We start from the raw sequence: 19,293 nt of genomic DNA, 5'->3' as shown, positions 1-19,293 counted from the left end.
TACTGAGGCAGCCATATTTTACGGCTGCCTTTGTGCATTGGGCCCTTTGAACTTTTCCTCAAGGAACTTGTCCAGACTTTTTTTAAACCCAAATACACTAATTTCTGATACAACATCCTCTGGTAACAAGTTCCAGAGCTTATCTATTTGCTGAGTGAAAAAGTATTGCCTCCTATTAGTTTTAAAAGTATTAACCATGTCATGTCCCTTAATCTTATTACTTTACAAAATAATAAACAATTGATTAATACATTAATTGATTTGATTACTTTATTTTTTTGTCTATTAGATTGTAAGCTCTTTGAGCAGGGACTGTCTTTCTTCTATGTTTGTGCAGCGTTGCGTATGCCTTGTAGCGCTATAGAAATGCTAAATAGTAGTAGTAGTATTCACGTTTACCCATTGTACATCACTCAGGATTTTGTAGACCTCAATCTTATCCCCCCTCAGCCATTTCTTTTCCAAGCTGAAGAGCTCTAACCTCTTTACCCTTTCCTTATATGAGAGCAGTGCCATCCCCTTTAGCACTTTGGTCGGCCTTCTTTGAACCTTTTCTAATTCCGCTATATCTTTTCTGAGATACAGTGACCAGAATTGGAGCAATACAGAGGTATTATAGTATTCTTTTTCTTATTTTCTATTTTTTCCTAATACTTTGTAGCATTCTGTTTGCTTTTTTTTTTTGGCTGCCACTACACACTGGGCAGATGAAAGCGTATTGTCTTTAAAGACACCTAGATCTTTTTTTTTGGGTGCTGTCTCCTAAGGTGGAACCTAACATAACAATGGTTTGGATTATTTTTTCCAATGTGCATCACTTTGCATTTGTCCATATTAAATTTGAACATCCAGTCTTCCTGCAACAGAGCTGTAGCAAGTATACATGAAAATGCCAATATTGTAGACAGTTGCATGCAATTGTGAACACTTATACGCGTGTAAAAAAACAATAAGAATCTGGCTGTGCGTTATTCTGTAAACTTGCACATACCTTCAGTAGCACAGATGGGCAAAGTGTAGGTGGAGCGTGAGAAGGACGTGCACTTATGCACATAACTATACTGTTAGGTGTGCATGAACACAGAGGATCTCTGATTAGAAAATGAATGGTATAAAAAAACAAAACTTAAATGGTTGCATGTGTGTTTGCAAGTCGAGTGGCACTTAGATGGCGACTTCAGCTGTGGAGACCTAAGTCTGGTGTTGGGCAAGCTTGTACAGTCTGGGTCCCGGTATATGGCAATCCAGTTTAGGATGGGCTGGAGAGGGCTTTGACGGAAACTCCTGTAATTTGGAACATGAGGACAGTGCTGGGCAGACTTTTATGGTCTGTGTCCTGCAAATGACAAGACGGATTTGGATAGGCTGGAGTGGACTTCAACAGCAACTTCAGTAGTTGGAACCTAAGGACAGGGCCGGGTGGACTTCTTTGGACTATGTCCCAGAAATGCCAAAGAGAGACAATGATCATGTATTGTATACCACATTCATTGTTGGGTTATTCATGACTTGATAATGAGTGTGACTGTTGGGCAGACTGGATGGACCATTCAGGTCTTTATCTGTCGTCATTTATTATGTTACTATTGGGCTCATTTTCGAAAGAGAAGGATGCCCATCTTCGACATAAATCGGAAGATGGACGTCCTTCTCACAGGGTCATCCAAATCGGTATAATCGGAAGCCGATTTTGGACGTTCCTAACTGCTTTCTGTCACAGGGATGGCCAAAGTTCAAGGGGGCGTGTTGGAGGCGTACCAAAGGCGGGACTTGGGCGTGCCTAACTCTAGGACATCCTCGACCCATAATCAAAAGAAACAAGGATGTCCCTGACGAACAGTTGGATGACTTTACCTGGTCGTGTTCTTCTTACGACCAAGGCACAAAAGGTGCCCGAACTGACCAGATGACCTCCCCTTACTCTCCCAGTGGTCATTAACCCCCTTCCACCCTCAGAAAACATCTTTCAAAATATTGATTGCCAGTTTGTATGCCAGCCTCAGATGTCATACTCAGGTCCATCACAGCAGTATGCAGGTCCCTGGAGCAGATTTAGTGGGTGAAGTGCACTTCAGGCAGGCGGACCCAGGCCTATCCCCCCCCCCCCACCTGTTACGTTTGTGGAGGAAACAGCGAGCCCTCCAAAACCCACCACAAACCCACTATACCCATATCTAGGTGCCCCCCTTCACCCGTAAGGGCTATGGTAGTGGTGTACAGTTGTGGGTAGTGGGTTTTGGGGGGCTCAGCACAAATGGTAAGGGAGCTATGTACCTGGAAGCAATTTAGGAAGTCCACCGCAGTGCCCGGTTGGTGTCCTGGCATGTCAGGGGGACCAGTGCAGTACAAATGCTGGCTCCTCCCACGACCAAATGGCTTGCATTTGGTCGTTTCTGAGATGGACGGCCTTGGTTTCCATTATCGCCGAAAATCAGAAACGGTCAAGTCTAGGGATGACCAAATTTAAGGATTTGGACGTCCCTGACCGTATTATTGAAACAAAAGATGGACGTCCATCTTGTTTCAAAAATACGGGTTTCCCCGCCCCCGGATCAGGACGTTCTGCAAGGACATCCAAATTGAAACAAGGACGTCCCTTTCGATTATGCCCCTCCACGTAATACACTTCCTGTCACGTTCAAATCTCACTGCTGCTCCTTGTGATCTTGGGCAAGTCACTTAACCCTCCACTGACTCAGGTACAAATTTAGATTGCGAGTCTTCCAGAAATAGGGAAATACCCAGTGTACCTGAACGTGTAACTCACCTTGAGCTATTACTGAAAATGTGTGAGCAGAATCCAAATAAATAAATACACCTGGCTATGTTACAGCTTAATGTATGCTAAGTTATGAGTTACAGTCAAGCAAAGGAAGTTTTGGTTCTCAGAGAGACATGTTGTGGTAATGATGAGGTTACTGGTGTCCCCAATTTTGGGGGTTGCTTTCTGAATTTCTCAGACTGCTTAGCCTCTGGAATTAAAGTTGGCTCTGAATCTTTCAGTACAAAACCAAAGTATGTGGAGGCCTAGGAAGTAGGGTAATACACCACAATCAGCCGCCCTATCAGAGACACTCCATCCCAGCACAAATCTTTACCCTTAATAATCCTCCCTATCCCACCTCTACTGTGACTGGCCCTTCCGCCAGTAGAAGGAAAGCAGCACAAGTGCTTCTTAACAGAGGCTGCCTGCCTCCTCCTCGTCTTCCTTCACTATGAAGTTTGGCCTGCATAAGGACCCATAGTTGGAAGCTGGAACAGAAGTAAGGCAACCATAGGTATAGCGCGCTGCCACCGTCGCCTCCTCCTTCCACAGGGAGGTAGATATCAGGAAGAGGACAAGGAAAAGGGAAGAAGGGGGTGACAGCAATGGGGGCTGGAGGTGAGAAAACAGGTGGGGATCTGACAGAGAGCAGGATGTTGTGGGAGGGTGAGAGAAAGAGCAGTTGGGAGCAGGTAGTGAAAGAATGAACAAGTAGACAAATAGGGGTGTGAAATAAGCAATGACAGGCTGGAGAGAGGAGAATAAAGGGGCTGGAAATAAAAGAGCGAGCAAGGGGGGCTAGGGAGTGAGAGAATAAGTAAGAGGCATGAGGGCTGAACACTTCAAAGAATGAGGGGGCCAGGGGTAAGAGGAGTGAATGGGGCTGGAGGGATGAGAATAACAGGCACTGAGTGAAAGGGTGCTGCTCTCTGTAGGTAGTGGATAAAGGTCAAGGTCATAGATAAAGGTCAAGGTCATGGATTTGATTTACTGCCTTTCTGTTCATCTTTATTATATGCAGGTTATTTCTCTATCTCTAGTGGGCTCATAATCTGTTACTGCTGGAGGAAAGGTAACTGGTTGTGCAAAAAAACAGAAGTAGAGGAAAGAAACTGGAGAGCTGCCAGGAAGAACGGTAGATCCAAATAAGTGTATTTTGAGGGTACAGCAGATTACTACAATTTTTCATGGGGCAGCCTTCAGCTCTCCTCCTCTCTTTCTCCCTCCCTCCCCCCTACAATGGATAGACTGCTCACTCTCAAGGGGTGCAAAAGTGTCTGTGTGTGTGTGGGGGGGGGGGGGGGGGGGGGAAATATGGTGAACTTTGGTAATAACATACTCCAGCAAGTCTGTCAAACAGGTTTGTGAGTCAGTCTGTCAGTACTCTAGGTGCCAATTCAAAAATGTCTCCTAAGTGGCACAATTCTTCAGGTTACATAGTAGATGACGGCAGAAAAAGATCTGCACAGTCCATCCAGTCTGCCCAACAAGATAAACTCATATGTGCTACTTTTTGTGTATACCTTACTTTGATTTGTATCTGCCATTTTCAGGCACAGACCGTAGAAGTCTGCCCAGCACTAACCCCACCTCTCAACCACCAGCCCCACCTCCCACCACTGGCTCTGCCACCCAATCTCAGCTAAGCTTCTGAAGATCCATTCCTTCTGAACAGGATTCCTTTATGTTTATCCCACGCATTTTTGAATTCCGTTACCGTTTTCATCTCCACCACCCTCCTGTGGGAGGGCATTCTAAGTATCCACCACTCTCTCCATGAAAAAATACTTCCTGGCATTTTTCTTCAGTCTGCCCCCCTTCAATCTCATTTCATGTCCTCTAGTTCTACCGCCTTACCATCTACGGAAAAGATTCATTTGCGGATTAATACCTTTCAAATATTTGAATGTCTGCATCATATCACCCGTTTCTCCTTTCCTCCAGGGTATACATGTTCAGGTCAGTAAGTCTCTCCTCATACGTCTTGTAACGCAAATCCTATACCATTCTCGTAGCTTTTCTTTGCACCGCTTCAATTCTTTTTACATCCTTAGCAAGATATGGCCTCCAAAACTGAACACAGTATTCCAGGTGGGGCCTCACCAATGACAGGGGCATTAAAACCTCTTTTCTTCTGCTGGTCACACCTCTCTCTATACAGCCTAACAACCTTCTAGCTAAGGCCACCGCCTTGTCACACTGGTTCGTCGCCTTCAGATCCTCAGATACTATCACCCCAAGATCCCTCTCTCCGTCTGTACATATCAGACTCTCACTGCCTAACACATACGTCTCCCGTGGATTTCTACTCACTAAGTGCATCACTTTGCATTTCTTCGCATTGAATTTTAATTGCCAAACCTTAGACCACTCTTCTAGCTTCCGCAGATCCTTTTTCATGTTTTCCATTCCCTCCTGGGTGTCCACTCTGTTACAAATCTTAGTATCATCCGCAAAAAGGCAAACTTTACCTTCTAACCCTTCGGCAATGTCACTCACAAATATATTGAACAGAATCGGCCCCAGCAGCGATCCCTGAGGCACTCCAATACTCACCTTTCCCTCATCCGAGCGAATTCCATTAACCACCACCCTCTGGCGTCTGTCCGTCAACCAGTTCCTAATCCAGTTCACCACTTCGGGTCCTATCTTCAGCCTGTCAAGTTTATTCAAGAGCCTCATGTGGGGAACCGTGTCAAAAGCTTTGCTGAAATGTAAGTAGATTACGTCTTTAGCACGTCCCTAATTCAATTCTCCGGTCACCCAAAGAAGTTATTTACATGCTCACGTACACTACCTGGGAACTGAATCCCCCTAATATAGACTGTTTTTTAACTTCTCCAAGGACTTCAGTTTTCAAGCCTACTATAATGCCCTCTACACAGGCAAAAAAGTATAACTGAACTTTGTCTAAGGGGTTCTAGATACTTCTGTACTTAATATACATTAGTAAGGAGAAAATCAGTTTTCAAGAGTTTCCAAAACAAACTAAGCAAGGCAGGGGACGCTTTATGGCTCTAAGGTTCTGCTGAATGCTCTTGTCTTACTTGATGCATCGTTTCCCGGTGTCAAAATAATGAACAGTAGAGGGAGAAGACAGGTGCAGAACTGGTCTCACAGATAAAAGTAATATTTAGATTTTTTTTCTTTTAAATTCTCCTGTAATTTCTATTCTTATCCCCACCCCTTGTGCACTGGATAATTCCTTCTGCTACTTAAACAGCTAGAAGGGAATAGTAATCTCTGCAAAAGCTCAGCACTACAGCTTTGTTTTCAAATCAGCAAGCGGTCCAGCAGAAAACTGTTCTGTCCTCCTCAGGGACCAAGAAAATCTCCTCCCTAACATGGCCAAAGTTCTCTTCACTGAACCTAGTTGGAAACAATTTGCCAATCGCAGAAGTCATCAGCCCTCTGGTGATGACACGTGCCTCTAAACCCTCTTACTTAGTGATGCGCCACCTTGGCAGAGTTCAGTTGGCAGCATGGCTGGGATCTGGCACCATGAGTCTTATTCATAACTACCGCAGGTCTCTTTTCCTACCTAATATTCCCTCTAAAGGTTAGTCACTGCAAGGTTAGGTCTAATTCAAGGCCGCAGACCAGCACTGCATCCTGCAAGCATGAACCCTAAATCCAGCCATGATCGTGTCATTATTGCACGATGGCTATGAATCTGTTACCGAACAACCAGCAGAAGAGGCAGTGATCCGCAAATCAGCGTAGCGGTAAAGAAAGAAACAAACCAGAAAGAATGAAGTGCTCAACAAATTTATTAAGACAGATACCCGACGTGGCCACGTTTCACCCTACGGCTGCGTCAGGGGTTCAGAACTATTGAGGCTGTAGCAACCAACATTCGCCTAATAGTTAAAAATTTGTCCAAAAGTACAGAGCAGCACTTCTGTTCACAAAAGCAGATTCAGCACCTTACTGTAGATTCAATGCTGTCAGTAGTGCTGAATCTGCTTTTGTGAACAGAAGTGCTGCTCTGTAGTGTTGGACTAATTTTAACTATTTGGGGAGCATTGGTTGCTACATCCTTGTTGCTACATCCTCAATAGTTCTCAACCCCTGACGCAGCTGTAGGGCGAAACGTGGCCATGTTGGGTGTCTATCTTAATAAATGTGTTCAGCACTTCATTCTTTTTGTACTGCTATGAATCTGTTACCTCCAGCCCCAGCCGACTCGGGAAAAAGAAGACCTTCTGCATAAGAGAGCAAAACACTGCTACTGGGATGTATGTCACATGGTGGAAAGCAGATCTGTTGTTTACCTCTACAAAGGTTAGTGAATGAGCTGAAGAATTCTTCATACGTTTGCTCGTGGCTGTTAATGAATCTATTGAGCGTGTCCTGCAGGATTTCTTCCTCGTCCATGATGAATACCCCAGACAAGGGAACAGGCATATCTTTTGCAGCTCTCTGTAGCAATCTAAAGCAAAGAGAAAGTTTATGGCAAGTCTTAAGCACACTCAGTGTGCACAGTAATGAATAAGCGACATGACTAGAAGACCCCGTCTGCCAGTACTAAATTGCAATATTCAAGATGGCAATATAAAATGCATTCATCACATAAGAACAAGTGAAATAAATGGATTAGAGAAAGTCACAATATAGTTTCTATCTACAGTTCCATTGAAGATTCCCAGCAATTTGACTGAGTGAAATACAAACCTTTAGTCTAGATAAGTAAGACTTGAGGCTCGCTGAGTTCAGCTATCCTTCCACTGCTTAGCATGGTAACACGACGGAAGGTAAAAGATCCTTATGCATCTGCAGCTGATTCTACATGCAGAAACAGGAAGTGATGTCAGAGGAGGCGGGACAGGTCAAAGGGAAAGCTTTGGTGCAGGCCACAGGTAGCTACGTGGAACTCTGCTGTTGCCAGAGACTAACAAAAGACCACCCTTAAGGTAGACCGACAGGGAAGGTAAAATTATGTATCATACCTGATAATTTTCTTTCCATTAATCATAGCTGATCAATCCATAGACTGGTGGGTTGTGTCCATCTACCAGCAGGTGGAGATAGAGAGCAAAGCTTTTGCCTCCCTATATGTGGTCATGTGCTGCCGGAAACTCCTCAGTATGTCGATATCAAAGCTCCATCCGCAGGACTCAGCACTTAGAGAATTACACCCACAAAGGGACACTCTGCCCAGCTCACCACCGCCGAAACGGGGGAGGGGAATTAACCCAGCTCATCCCCACACAAGTGGGGGAGGGGAATCCGTCCAGCTCATCCCCACGGAGCGGGGGAGGGACACCACCCCGCCGATGCGGGGGGATCTGGCTTATCCTGCAACCGCAACCACGGGAGGAGCTGACTGACCCTAACACCGCCGAAGCGGGAGAAGTACAAAGCTGCCCTACAGCCACACGAAGCGGGAGGGAGCGCCGGCAGAATTTATGTCTCAATCCAGCCCCGTAAAACGGAGGGGAGAGGAATGCAGCAGCTCACTGTAACACAAACTCGTCTCAACTCTTGAAGAATCCAATTGAAAAAACTTGAACACGAAGTCCTTCCGAACAGGAACTGAAGACTAAACTTAAACCTGAAATGCAACCAGAATATAAACAGTACAGATATCTGGGAGGGGCTATGGATTGATCAGCTATGATTAATGGAAAGAAAATTATCAGGTATGATACATAATTTTACCTTCCATATCATCATGCTGATCAATCCATAGACTGGTGGGATGTACCGAAGCAGTACTCACCCAGGGCGGGACACTGAAATCCCTGACCGCAACACTGAAGCTCCAAACCGGGCCTCCGCCCGAGCAGCCACAGTCAAGCGGTAATGCTTGGAGAAGGTATGGGCCGATGCCCAAGTTGCCGCCTTGCATATCTCTTCCAAGGAGACGGACCCGGCCTCTGCCATCGAGGCCGCCTCAGCTCTAGTGGAGTGAGCCTTCAGCTGAATAGGCGGCACCTTCCCCGCGGTCACATAAGCCGCTGCAATGGCTTCCTTGACCCATCTTGCCACTGTAGGCTTAGCAGCCTGCAGACCCTTACGAGGACCTGCAAACAGGACAAACAGATGATCCGATTTCCGGAAATCATTGGTCACTTCCAAGTATCTGATGATGACTCGTCTCACATCCAGATATTTGAGAGCAGAGTATTCCTCTGGGTAGTCCTCCCTACGAAAGGAAGGGAGACAGAGCTGCTGATTCACATGGAAGCGAGAAACAATCTTGGGCAGGAAGGAAGGCACTGTGCGAATAGTCACTCCTGCCTCAGTGAACTGCAGAAAGAGCTCTCGACATGAGAGTGCCTGGAGCTCGGAAACTCTTCTGGCTGAAGTGATAGCCACCAAAAAGACTGCTTTCAACGTCAGGTCTTTCAGAGATGCCCTCGACAAGGGTTCAAAAGGCGGCTTCTGCAAGGCTCTTAGCACCAGGTTGAGATTCCACGCAGGCACCACTGAGTGCAGAGGAGGGCGCAGGTGATTAACTCCCTTGAGAAAACGTACCACATCTGGCTGCGAAGCCAGGGAAGCACCCTTCAGGCGGCCCCTGAAGCAAGCCAAAGCCGCCACCTGGACCTTAAGGGAACTGAGCGACAGGCCCTTCTCCAGACCTTCTTGCAGGAACGCCAACACTGATGAAATTGGAGCAGTGAAGGGAGAAAGTGAGCCTGCCTCACACCACGATGCAAAGGTACGCCAAACCCTGGCGTAAGCAGTAGAAGTAGAGCGCTTCCTCGCTCTCAGCATAGTGGCGATGACCTTGTCTGAGAAACCCTTCTTCCTCAGACGCTGCCGCTCAATAGCCAGGCCGTAAGACCAAAGGGGGAGGGATCCTCCATCACCACGGGACCCTGATGCAACAGGCCCTGCTCCACTGGCAGCCGCAGAGGGTCGTCCACTGATAGCCTTATCAAGTCCGCATACCAGGGACGTCTGGGCCAGTCCAGACCCACCAGGATTATTCGGCCCGGATGCTTTGCCACCCGGTCTAGTACCCTGCCCAACATGGGCCAGGGCAGGAACACATAGAGAAGCTCCTGTGTCGGCCACTGTTGGAGAAGAGCATCTACTCCCAGAGATCGAGGGTCCCGTCCTCTGCTGAAAAAGCGCGGCACTTGGCAATTGGCCGATGACGCCATCAGATCTAGGCTCGGCTGGCCCCAGTGCTTCGTGATGTCCAAGAATGCCTGAGCCAATAGCTGCCACTCTCCGGGATCCAAGGTATGGCAACTGAGAAAGTCCGCCTTGACATTCATGACTCCGGCAATGTGGGCCGCTGACAGCTGTTCCAGGTTCGCTTCCGCCCACTGGCATAGATTCATGGCTTCCTTGGCTAGAGGGGCGCTCTTGGTACCTCCCTGGCGGTTGACATAGGTCACAGCCGTGGCATTGTCCAACAGGACCCGTACTGGCTTCAACGCCAGTACCGGGAGGAACTCCAAAAGCGCCAACCGATTGGCTCTGAGTTCCAGGAGGTTGATAGACCACTTTGCCTCTGCAGGAGACCAGAGCCCCTGCGCTGTCCTTCCCAAGCAGTGGGCTCCCCAGCCCATCAAAGAGGCGTCCGTCGTGACGACAATCCACTCCGGGGTCACAAGAGGCATCCCTGCAGACAACTTGTCTGTCTTCAGCCACCAGCTCAGCGCCTTGCGCACTGCTGGGTCCAAGGGAAGGCGCACAGCATAATCCTCCGACACCGGAGTCCAGCGCTGCAGCAGAGAGTGTTGTAGTGGTCTCATATGAGCCCTGGCCCAGGGCACTACTTCCATCGTGGCCGTCATAGAGCCCAACAGCTGCACATAGTCCCAAGCCCGAAGAGGAGAGGCTACTAGGAACTGGTCCACCTGAGCCTGAAGTTTGACAATCCGATTGTCCGGCAGGAACACTCTGCCCACTTGGGTGTCGAATCGAACTCTCAGATACTCCAGGGACTGAGTCGGGTGCAGCTGGCTTTTCTCCCAGTTGATGATCCACCCCAGGGAGCTCAAAAGAGCAATCACCCGGTCCACAGCTTTGCCGCACTCTGCATAAGAGGGGGCTCGGATCAACCAGTCGTCCAGATAAGGATGGACTTGTACTCCTTCCTTTCGCAGGAAGGCCGCGATGACCACCATTACTTTGGAGAAGGTCCGCGGAGCAGTAGCCAACCCGAACGGGAGGGCTCTGAACTGGAAGTGTCGGCCCAGGACTGCAAAACGCAGAAAGCGTTGATGAGGAGGCCAGATGGGAATATGCAAGTACGCTTCTTTGATGTCCAAGGATGCCAGGAACTCCCCTGCCTTCACTGCCGCTATAACAGAGCGGAGAGTCTCCATGCGAAAGTGCCGAACTTTCAAGGCCCGATTGACCCCTTTGAGGTCGAGGATAGGCCGTACAGAACCTCCTTTCTTTGGTACCACAAAGTAAATGGAGTAACGTCCCTTGCCAAGCTGATTTTCTGGCACCGGAACAACCGCACCCAGGCGGATCAGATTGTCCAAGGTCTGCTGCACTGCCACAGCTTTGACCGGAGACTTGCAGGGAGAGAGTACAAACCCGTCTCTTAAGGGTCGGCAGAACTCTAGCTTGTAGCCGTCTCTGATGACTTCCAGCACCCAAGCGACTGAAGTTACCCTAGTCCACTCGCCCAGAAACGAGGACAGGCGTCCTCCAATCTGCACTGGGCCATGGACCAGGACCCCGTCATTGGGTACGAGACCCTGGGGGAGGACCGGAGGGCGCACCTCCGGGACGGCGGTCTCTGCGAAAGGAATGCTGCTTGGGGGAGAAGTTCCTCTTGAAGGAAGAGGGGGCAGAGGAGCCCGACTTGCCCGGGCGGTACCGACGGGCTTCCTGAAACCGTCCTCTGGAGATACCGGGGCGAGCACTGGCCCGAGCCCTGACCTCTGGTAGCCTCTTGCCCTTAAACGTGCCGAGATCGGTCACAATTTTGTCCAGCTCGACCCCAAAGAGCAGCTTGCCTTTAAAAGGCAACTTAGCCAGGCGGGACTTAGAGGATTGGTCCGCAGACCAATGTTTCAGCCAAAGCCACCGCCGCGCAGAGACTGTCTGAGCCATACCTTTAGCCGAGGCTCTCAAGACATCATACAGTAAGTCTGCCAAATAAGCCAAGCCCGATTCCAGGGCCGGCCAATCAGCCCTCAAGGAAGGATCCGAGGGGGAAGCCCGCTGCACAATCGTCAGGCACGCCCTAGCCACATAGGAGCCGCAAACTGAGGACTGCAAACTTAAGGCAGCCGCCTCGAAGGATGACCTTAAGGCCGCCTCCAATCTTCTGTCTTGGGCGTCCTTTAGGGCCGTGCCACCTTCCACCGGCAACGCCGTTTTCTTAGTCACCGCAGTGATTAAAGAATCCACGGTAGGCCAAAGAAAGGCCTCCCGTTCATTTTCAGGCAAAGGATAGAGGCGGGACATAGCCCTAGCCACTTTGAGGCTCGCTTCCGGGACATCCCATTGAGCCGAAATTAAGGTGTGCATGGCATCATGCACGTGGAAGGTTCTAGGCGGGCGCTTCGTCCCCAGCATAATGGCGGAGCCAACAGGGGCTGAGGGAGAGACGTCCTCCGGAGAGGAAATCTTCAAAATGCTCATGGCCTGCACTAACAGGTTGGGCAAATCCTCTGAGCGAAAGATCCGCGCTGCAGAGAGGTCATCCGCTCCATCCGAGCGGGAATCCGTCTCCTCCAAGGAATCCCCAAAGGACCGTTGGGAGAACTCAGATACGCTGCCCTCATCTACATCAGAGGAAACAGAGTCCTCTAAGGCCTGGGAATCCACCCGAGGGCGTTTACTTCCGGGGGCCTCAACCCCTTTATCGGACAAGGGAGAAGGGGCAGCGTTTTGCATAAGGAAGGCCTGATGCAGCAGCAAAATAAACTCGGGGGAGAAACCCCCCAGACTGTGCACTTCAGCAGCCTGGGCCACAGCCCTAGACGCACCCTCAACCGGCGCTCGCAAGAGCGGGGGAGAAACATGCTGTGCATCCAAGATGGCGTCCGGCGCGACACTCTGCGCAGGAGCCGCGCGGGAAGAACGGCGCTTAACTTTAGCCGCTTTTTTGCCGTCGCCCAAATCAAGGGCGGCCATGGCATTAACTTCTCCGAGCTCAAGGGCGGCCCAAGAAGAAGCTGTCCGAGCAGAGTGGCCGGCCAAGATGGCGGAGGCGAGCAGCGGGGGATGGGCGTTTATGGCGGAAAAAACCGCCGCACCGGAGGAAGACCCGGGACACTGACCGGCCTCCGAACTGACACCCAACAAGGGCGAATCAGACTTTAAGACCCCCGCATCCCCGCTAGAAGCGCACACGCGGTCCGGGGAGCAATTCTTCGCGCCCTCGCCCTCCGACGCCATAGGCCACGTGGAGATCGATCGGGGAACCCCCTGCCCGCTATAAAAAGGTAAAAATTACCTGCTTCTCGCTCCGAGCTGTAACGACCTGGTGTCCCAGTGAGTAGCTGCAATAAACGTTTAAATAAACGTCGAAATAAACGCCTTTAAGGACGTCCAAAAATTTTTTTTTTTTTAACGGAGCCAGCGGGAGGGGGGAGAAAAGGAGGGACCTGGCGCCACCAGGTTTGCACTTGCTCAAGAAGAGCCCTCAACCCCAGGTACTCAACAAAACCTAAAAATTAGGCTTGGAGACCTAGCCAGAGCTGCTGCTGTGTGTGACCACCACCTGCTGAGATAGAGAACATACTGAGGAGTTTCCGGCAGCACATGACCACATATAGGGAGGCAAAAGCTTTGCTCTCTATCTCCACCTGCTGGTAGATGGACACAACCCACCAGTCTATGGATTGATCAGCATGATGATATGGAAGGAGGAGATTGAGAGGAAGGGCAGATGACGAACCACGGATGGGTGAGGGGAGTGATCTGCAGACCCATGAGCAGAACTGGAGGGGCCACCAGTGGAAGCTATGGCCAAGGTGGTGAACTCCAGGAGCCATGAGAAAAGCTTGGTGCTGCTCACCAACAAGTTTGTGTCACTGCTCACAGGGGTGGAGGGGAGAGAGAGAGAAAGGTTCTGGACAATGGGATGGAGGGTTGGAGGAAGACAAGAAAGAGAGACACACACAATTAATGGACCCCAGGAAAGAAAAAAAGATAATGGACCTGGGGGGAGAAGAGAGAAAGGGACAGATGTTGGTTCTAGAGGGTGGGAGGGAGATTATCAGACCTCTAGGGAAGGGGGATGGGATTTGATATACCACTTTTTGGTGATTACAATCAAAGCAGTTTACATATTAAATATACAGTAGGTACTTATTTTGTACCTGTGGCAATGGAGGATTAAGTGACTTGCCCAGAGTCACAAGGAGCTGCAATGGAAAACAAATAAATAAAATACATTTAATTGTGCGATTAATCTCAATTAAAAAATGTTATCAAAATATAGTCCTAACATATAAACATGCATACAAACATAAATCACATACGGACGCACAAAGAAAGGCTGGTGCAGAAAGCTACACGGTATAGCTGTGCATGGACGGCTGAGTGCGAATTCAAAACGGGGCCATGAGGCAAGGTAATTTTATGTAAATGTAATGTGCACAAAACCCACTCACTAATTGGGTGAAGCCTACCAGGCACACAAAAGCTGAGCAGTAAACGAAACTTCATGTGTGCATGTCTGAAAATTGCCAGCACGCATCTGTGTACATAAATATAAGCCTTGCAAATATTTCTTTGCGCATAAAGTTTTTGCGAGGCAGATATGTATGCGCACAACAGCAGACACTTTTTGTTTGGATATGAACTCATTCTTGATGATGTCTCTCATGTGTATTTTAAGGTTGTGATTGCTATTCTGGCTCGGAAAAAAACAGAAATGAGGCATTTAAATTGCAAAAAAGGCATGAAGTCCTCTCGTGCAAGCCTTCTATGCTGCCCTAGACCTGGCAAAAGAATTGTCACACTATGCATGCAATAAAAGCCACCCTTTCCTTCTATGCATTGCTGCAGAACACTATATAGCGTACTATATAGCACGCCTAGAGCGGATCTCTAGGCGCGCTATGGGTAACACTTACCCCCAGATTCTATATAGCACGCCTAGAGATCCACGCTGAAATCCAAGCATATCCCATAACAACGTGCGTAACTTAATTGGCTTAACAAGCTAATCAGCGTTGATAACAGCTCTTAACAATCACTAATTTGGCAATAATGAGAATTTACAAGCACAACTCGCTAAGCGCATTCTGTAATGGAGTGCACCTAACTTCTAACGCGTGCAGGCAAGAAAGGGTTATGGTTCTGGGCAGGGAAATGGACATTCTGAAATTTATGCACATGGTTATAGAATATGGCCCAGTGCGCCTAAATATACATGCCGGGATTTACACCACATTTTCAGTGATGTAAATGGAGAAGCGTAGTTTCAGGCGCCGAGATATCAACTAAGTGTATTCTATACACCGTGCCTAAATCTAAGTGCCACTTATAGAATATGCTTAATCGGCATTGATTTCCACGCCAATTTTTTAGATGTCATATATAGAATCTCTCCCTGACAGGCAGATGATCAAAAGCCCCGCACTGTTCCAAACAGCGCGAGGCGCTATTAGACCTATGATCAGAGATAATGCATGCAAATTTAAGCAGCACAATTATCTCTGATCATGGGGTAGAAGTGCAGGAGAATTGCGCCTGAGCATGCGCTCAGCACGATCCTCCCGCATTTGTTTGACAGGTCTGGGCTGGAGACCAATGAAAAGAGAAGGACGCCCATCTTTAAATCGGAAGATAGACGTCTCAACTGTCCTGTTGCAGGGACGGCCAAATTTCAAGGGGGTGTCGGAGGTATAGCGACGGGGCAGTTGAGGACGTCCAAAACTTTGGACGTTTCTGTGACGGGGCAGTTGAGGACGTCCAAATTTCGGACGTTTCTACAATGAGCATTTAAGGACATCCAAAATTGGATGTTTCTATGAGAAAGACGTCTTTCTCATAGAAACATCCAATTTTGGAGGTCCTTAACTGCCCATTGCAGAAACGTCCGAAATTTGGACGTCCTCAACTGCCCTGTCACAGAAACATCCAAATTTTGGACGTCCTCAACTGCCCTCGCTGGCAGGTTTGCTGTAGGGGGGAATTGGGGCCTGCTAGCATGCAAATACATGCTGGACAGGGCTCACCATTCCTCCCCAATGATCTGCAAACCCTAACGCCAGCTCGGAGCTGGCGTAGGGTTTGTTGCGGCCAGCGACCCAATCTTTGGCGCGCTGGTCGCTGATCATTGGGGATGAATGCGTTAAGCACTGATTAGCATGCATTTGCAAGCTACTTGCACTAAGAGCTCTGTTTAGCATGCATTTGCATGCTACTTGCGCTAAAAGCCCTCAAGCGTGTTGTTTCACGCACTCGAGGGCTCTGATCAGGGGGCAGTAGAAAACGCCGGCGCTAGTATGGCGCTAACAGCCTTTAGCGCCGACGTTTGCTTTTGATCATCTGCCTGTTAATGTGCTTAATATCATGCATTTTAATACACTGAGCAGCCCATATGTACTGCGCAAGTTAACCCCTCTGTACATTGTACAGCCACTAACGTGCACTTACTCCCCGCGGTAAGTTTCTGCATCGGCCCCACAGCCACTTATTGGAACAGCAGCGGGCAGCAAAGAGTTGAAGCAACTTGTTTTTCTGGCACCTGATCACCGTGATTAAAAGCGTGGCATCACCCACGGAAGACGGTACAGCTGGTCAGTGTTTTGACTTTTTCTTTAACAAGCGCACATGGCCTAAAATACACAACTTCAAAACATTTCTTTCCAAAACAACTGCCTAACATTCAGCTCCCTTTGCAGAATGAGAAAGCAGATCTGGACTCAGCAGACCATCTCGGTGGTTTAAATGCAAATTATTGTGGTTTTGAAGAGGAAGCAATGGTTAAAGTTATTTTCTTTACTACACTTCCAGTGTTATTGTTAGGATGTAAATCTTCAATTGTTCCCTTTAACTTCTGTAAACTGACCTGGAAAAGGGGACACTGATTAGTTCAGTTCAGGAGATGCAAACCTGCATTAAAAATTAAAGAGTGATTTGGACCAATGAAAAAATCTTCCAAGAAACTTATAAGACCGCACTGGTTCCTGTTTCAGATGGTTTCATTACTATATATTTCAGTCCTGCTTTAACGCCAAACCTTCCCTCATCTGGGCCAGTTTCTCCAACTGGGTTTGTTTTATGCATTACTACGACAGGAATTAACCTCACCCCTACTCCAGGGTATGCGGACAGCACTGCAACAGAGATGAAAAAGGCCCACAGGTGTAGGGTTCTCAACAGCCAAATCTCACAGCACCCCCAGTGCTAGTCATTATTGCTGTCTCTAGTATATGACTCCCCCCCCCCAATTCTAGAAAAGTTATATATGCAAGTTATACACTAGTTTCAGTTGTGCGTGTAACTTAATTAGCATTATTTTACTGGCTTAAATTAGTACTAATTAGCAATAATTATGTGCCCAACTGTCCTTAGTCAGGATTCTATAAATTGCCAGCACAAAATCTATTGTGCACAACTGCGAGGGGGCACAGACCTGGGAGAATGGGCGGCTCAGGAGCAGGTCTAGTACTTAATTGCACGGGTTCTACACCAGCCATTGAGCTGGCATAGGTGTTTACGCCTTGAAAGACCCTTTTACAAAGGTGTGCTAAAAAATGGCCTGCCTTTTTTTTTCATTTTTGCTGAAAATGGACATGCAGCAAAATAAACTTGCCACGCGTCCATTTTGGGTCTGAGACCTTACCGCCAGCCATTGACCTAGTGGTTAGGTCTCACGTGGTAAACAGGCAATAATGGTCTACGCACGTAGAATGACGATTACCACTCAATTACCACCCACGCGCCAGAAAATAAAAATATTTTCCAGCGCGCATAGCAGACGCACGTCAAAAATGAAATTACTGCAAGAGACACATGGTAGCTGGGGGGGGGGGTTAATTCAAAACTGACATGTGTTGGGCACGCACAGGTGCCTACGTGGTTTAGTAAAAAGGCCCCTAAGTTAGGTGCGCAAACATGGACTTACACTAGTATTCTATAATAGCAACTGTCGAAATGCTCGCATTATCCCGATGCTTTACTTCACGCGATCTATAGAGAATTACCCTCTGCTGTGAATAGTGTAAACATAAAAGGTGGAAACAAATGTGTGAGCCTTATGGAGACAGGCAAATGCCTACCGTACCTGAATGCAATTCGCCTTGTGCGACTACTGAAAAGGCATGATTTAAATCCAAATCCCCCTCCCTTCTCCTTCCTATAACATAGTACCATAGTAGATGACGGCAGATTAAAAATCTCTATGGTCCATCCAGTCTGCCCAACAAGACAAAATCATTAGATATGGTATGCGATACTTCATATGTATACCTGATCTTGATTTATCCTTGTCATTTTCAGGGCATAGACCGTAGAAGTCTGCCCGGCACAGTCCTTGTTCTAAAATTTCTGAAATTGTTGTCGAAGTCCCTGAAAAGCTCCACTCCAGCCCATCCAAGTCTACGCAGCCTCGATCAGGGTACAGACCGTAGAAGTCTGCCCAGCGCTGGCTTTCCTATCTAATCTCCGCTAAGCTTCTTAGGATCCATTCCTTCTAAACAGCATTCCTTTATGTTTATCCCATGCATTTTTGAATTCCATTACTGTTTTCATCTCCACCACCTCCCGCAGGAGGGCACTCCAGGTATCTACCCCCCTTTCGGTGAAAAAATACTTCCTGATATTATTCCTGAGTCCGCCCCCTTCAACCTTAATTCACGTCCTCTAGTTCTACCGCCTTCCCATCTCTGGAAAAGGTTTGTTTGCGGATTAATACCTTTCAAATATTTGAACATCTGTATCATATCACCCTTGTTTCTCCTTTCCTCCAGGATATACATGTTCAGGTCAGCAAGTCTCGCCTCATATGTCTTGCTATGCAAACCCCATACCATTTTCATTGCTTTTGTTTGAACCGCTTCAAGTCTTTTTACATCCTTAGCAAGAACGACCTCCAAAACTGAACACAATACTTCAAGTGCGGCCTCACCAACAACTTGTACGTGGGCAAAGGATGAATCACTTCATAAAAGCCTTTTTTGCCTGTCATTTTTCATGGACCATTACACTAGTGCTAGCATAAAATGAAAGTTAAGTCAAAGAAAATATAAGTTTATAGTGATCAGATCACAAGAGAAATGAGGTTTACGATCTCATCTTAAACTGTTTTATCTCCATCTCCCGGTGCCATTTGGCATCCTGAGCATGCCTGAGAATTAATTTCAAAATCTTTGTTTTAGACTTCAAAAATGTGAAGTGATTGATCCCCCACCCCACCACCCATACTGGGTCCATTAGGTTCTGCAATATTTTCCTTCCTGTTCACTGAGATCAAGTCAGGAACATCATTTACTTTATCTGACGGTTTAATGAGACATGAGACATGCCTGTCATCAGCTTGCAGGAGAGCATTCTCTTTTGCAGCTCCTTACCTGTGGAATGGTCTTGCTTTGGAGATTGTTACAACCCAGTTATTTAATATTTAGAAAATAATTGAACACCTG

General features: G+C 47.7%; 1 protein-coding gene across 7 annotated transcripts in view; it reads right to left on the bottom strand.

Annotated features, from left to right (window-relative positions):
- C4H11orf74 (chromosome 4 C11orf74 homolog) overlaps positions 1–19,293 on the bottom strand; it is a 66,912-nt gene that overhangs the window by 38,693 nt on the left and 8,926 nt on the right. For 4 of the 7 annotated variants that reach the window (XM_030199464.1, XM_030199469.1, XM_030199470.1 and 1 more), the window contains exons 2-3: positions 7,439–7,549; positions 7,039–7,196 (exon numbers count right to left, since the gene is read on the bottom strand). In XM_030199464.1, coding sequence (XP_030055324.1) covers positions 7,039–7,171 — 133 coding nt within the window. In that variant the 5' untranslated portion in view covers positions 7,172–7,196; positions 7,439–7,549. Of the gene's footprint in view, positions 1–7,038; positions 7,197–7,438; positions 7,550–14,016; positions 14,062–19,293 lie in introns of those variants that run through there. The other 3 variants (XM_030199467.1, XM_030199468.1, XM_030199466.1) reach the window with 2 other exon arrangements.

This window comes from Microcaecilia unicolor, chromosome 4, assembly GCF_901765095.1.
Source record: "Microcaecilia unicolor chromosome 4, aMicUni1.1, whole genome shotgun sequence".
Taxonomy (NCBI): Eukaryota; Metazoa; Chordata; class Amphibia; order Gymnophiona; family Siphonopidae; genus Microcaecilia; species Microcaecilia unicolor.
Note: the sequence above shows the minus strand (reverse complement) of the source record. Positions and strands in the feature narration are given on the sequence as shown.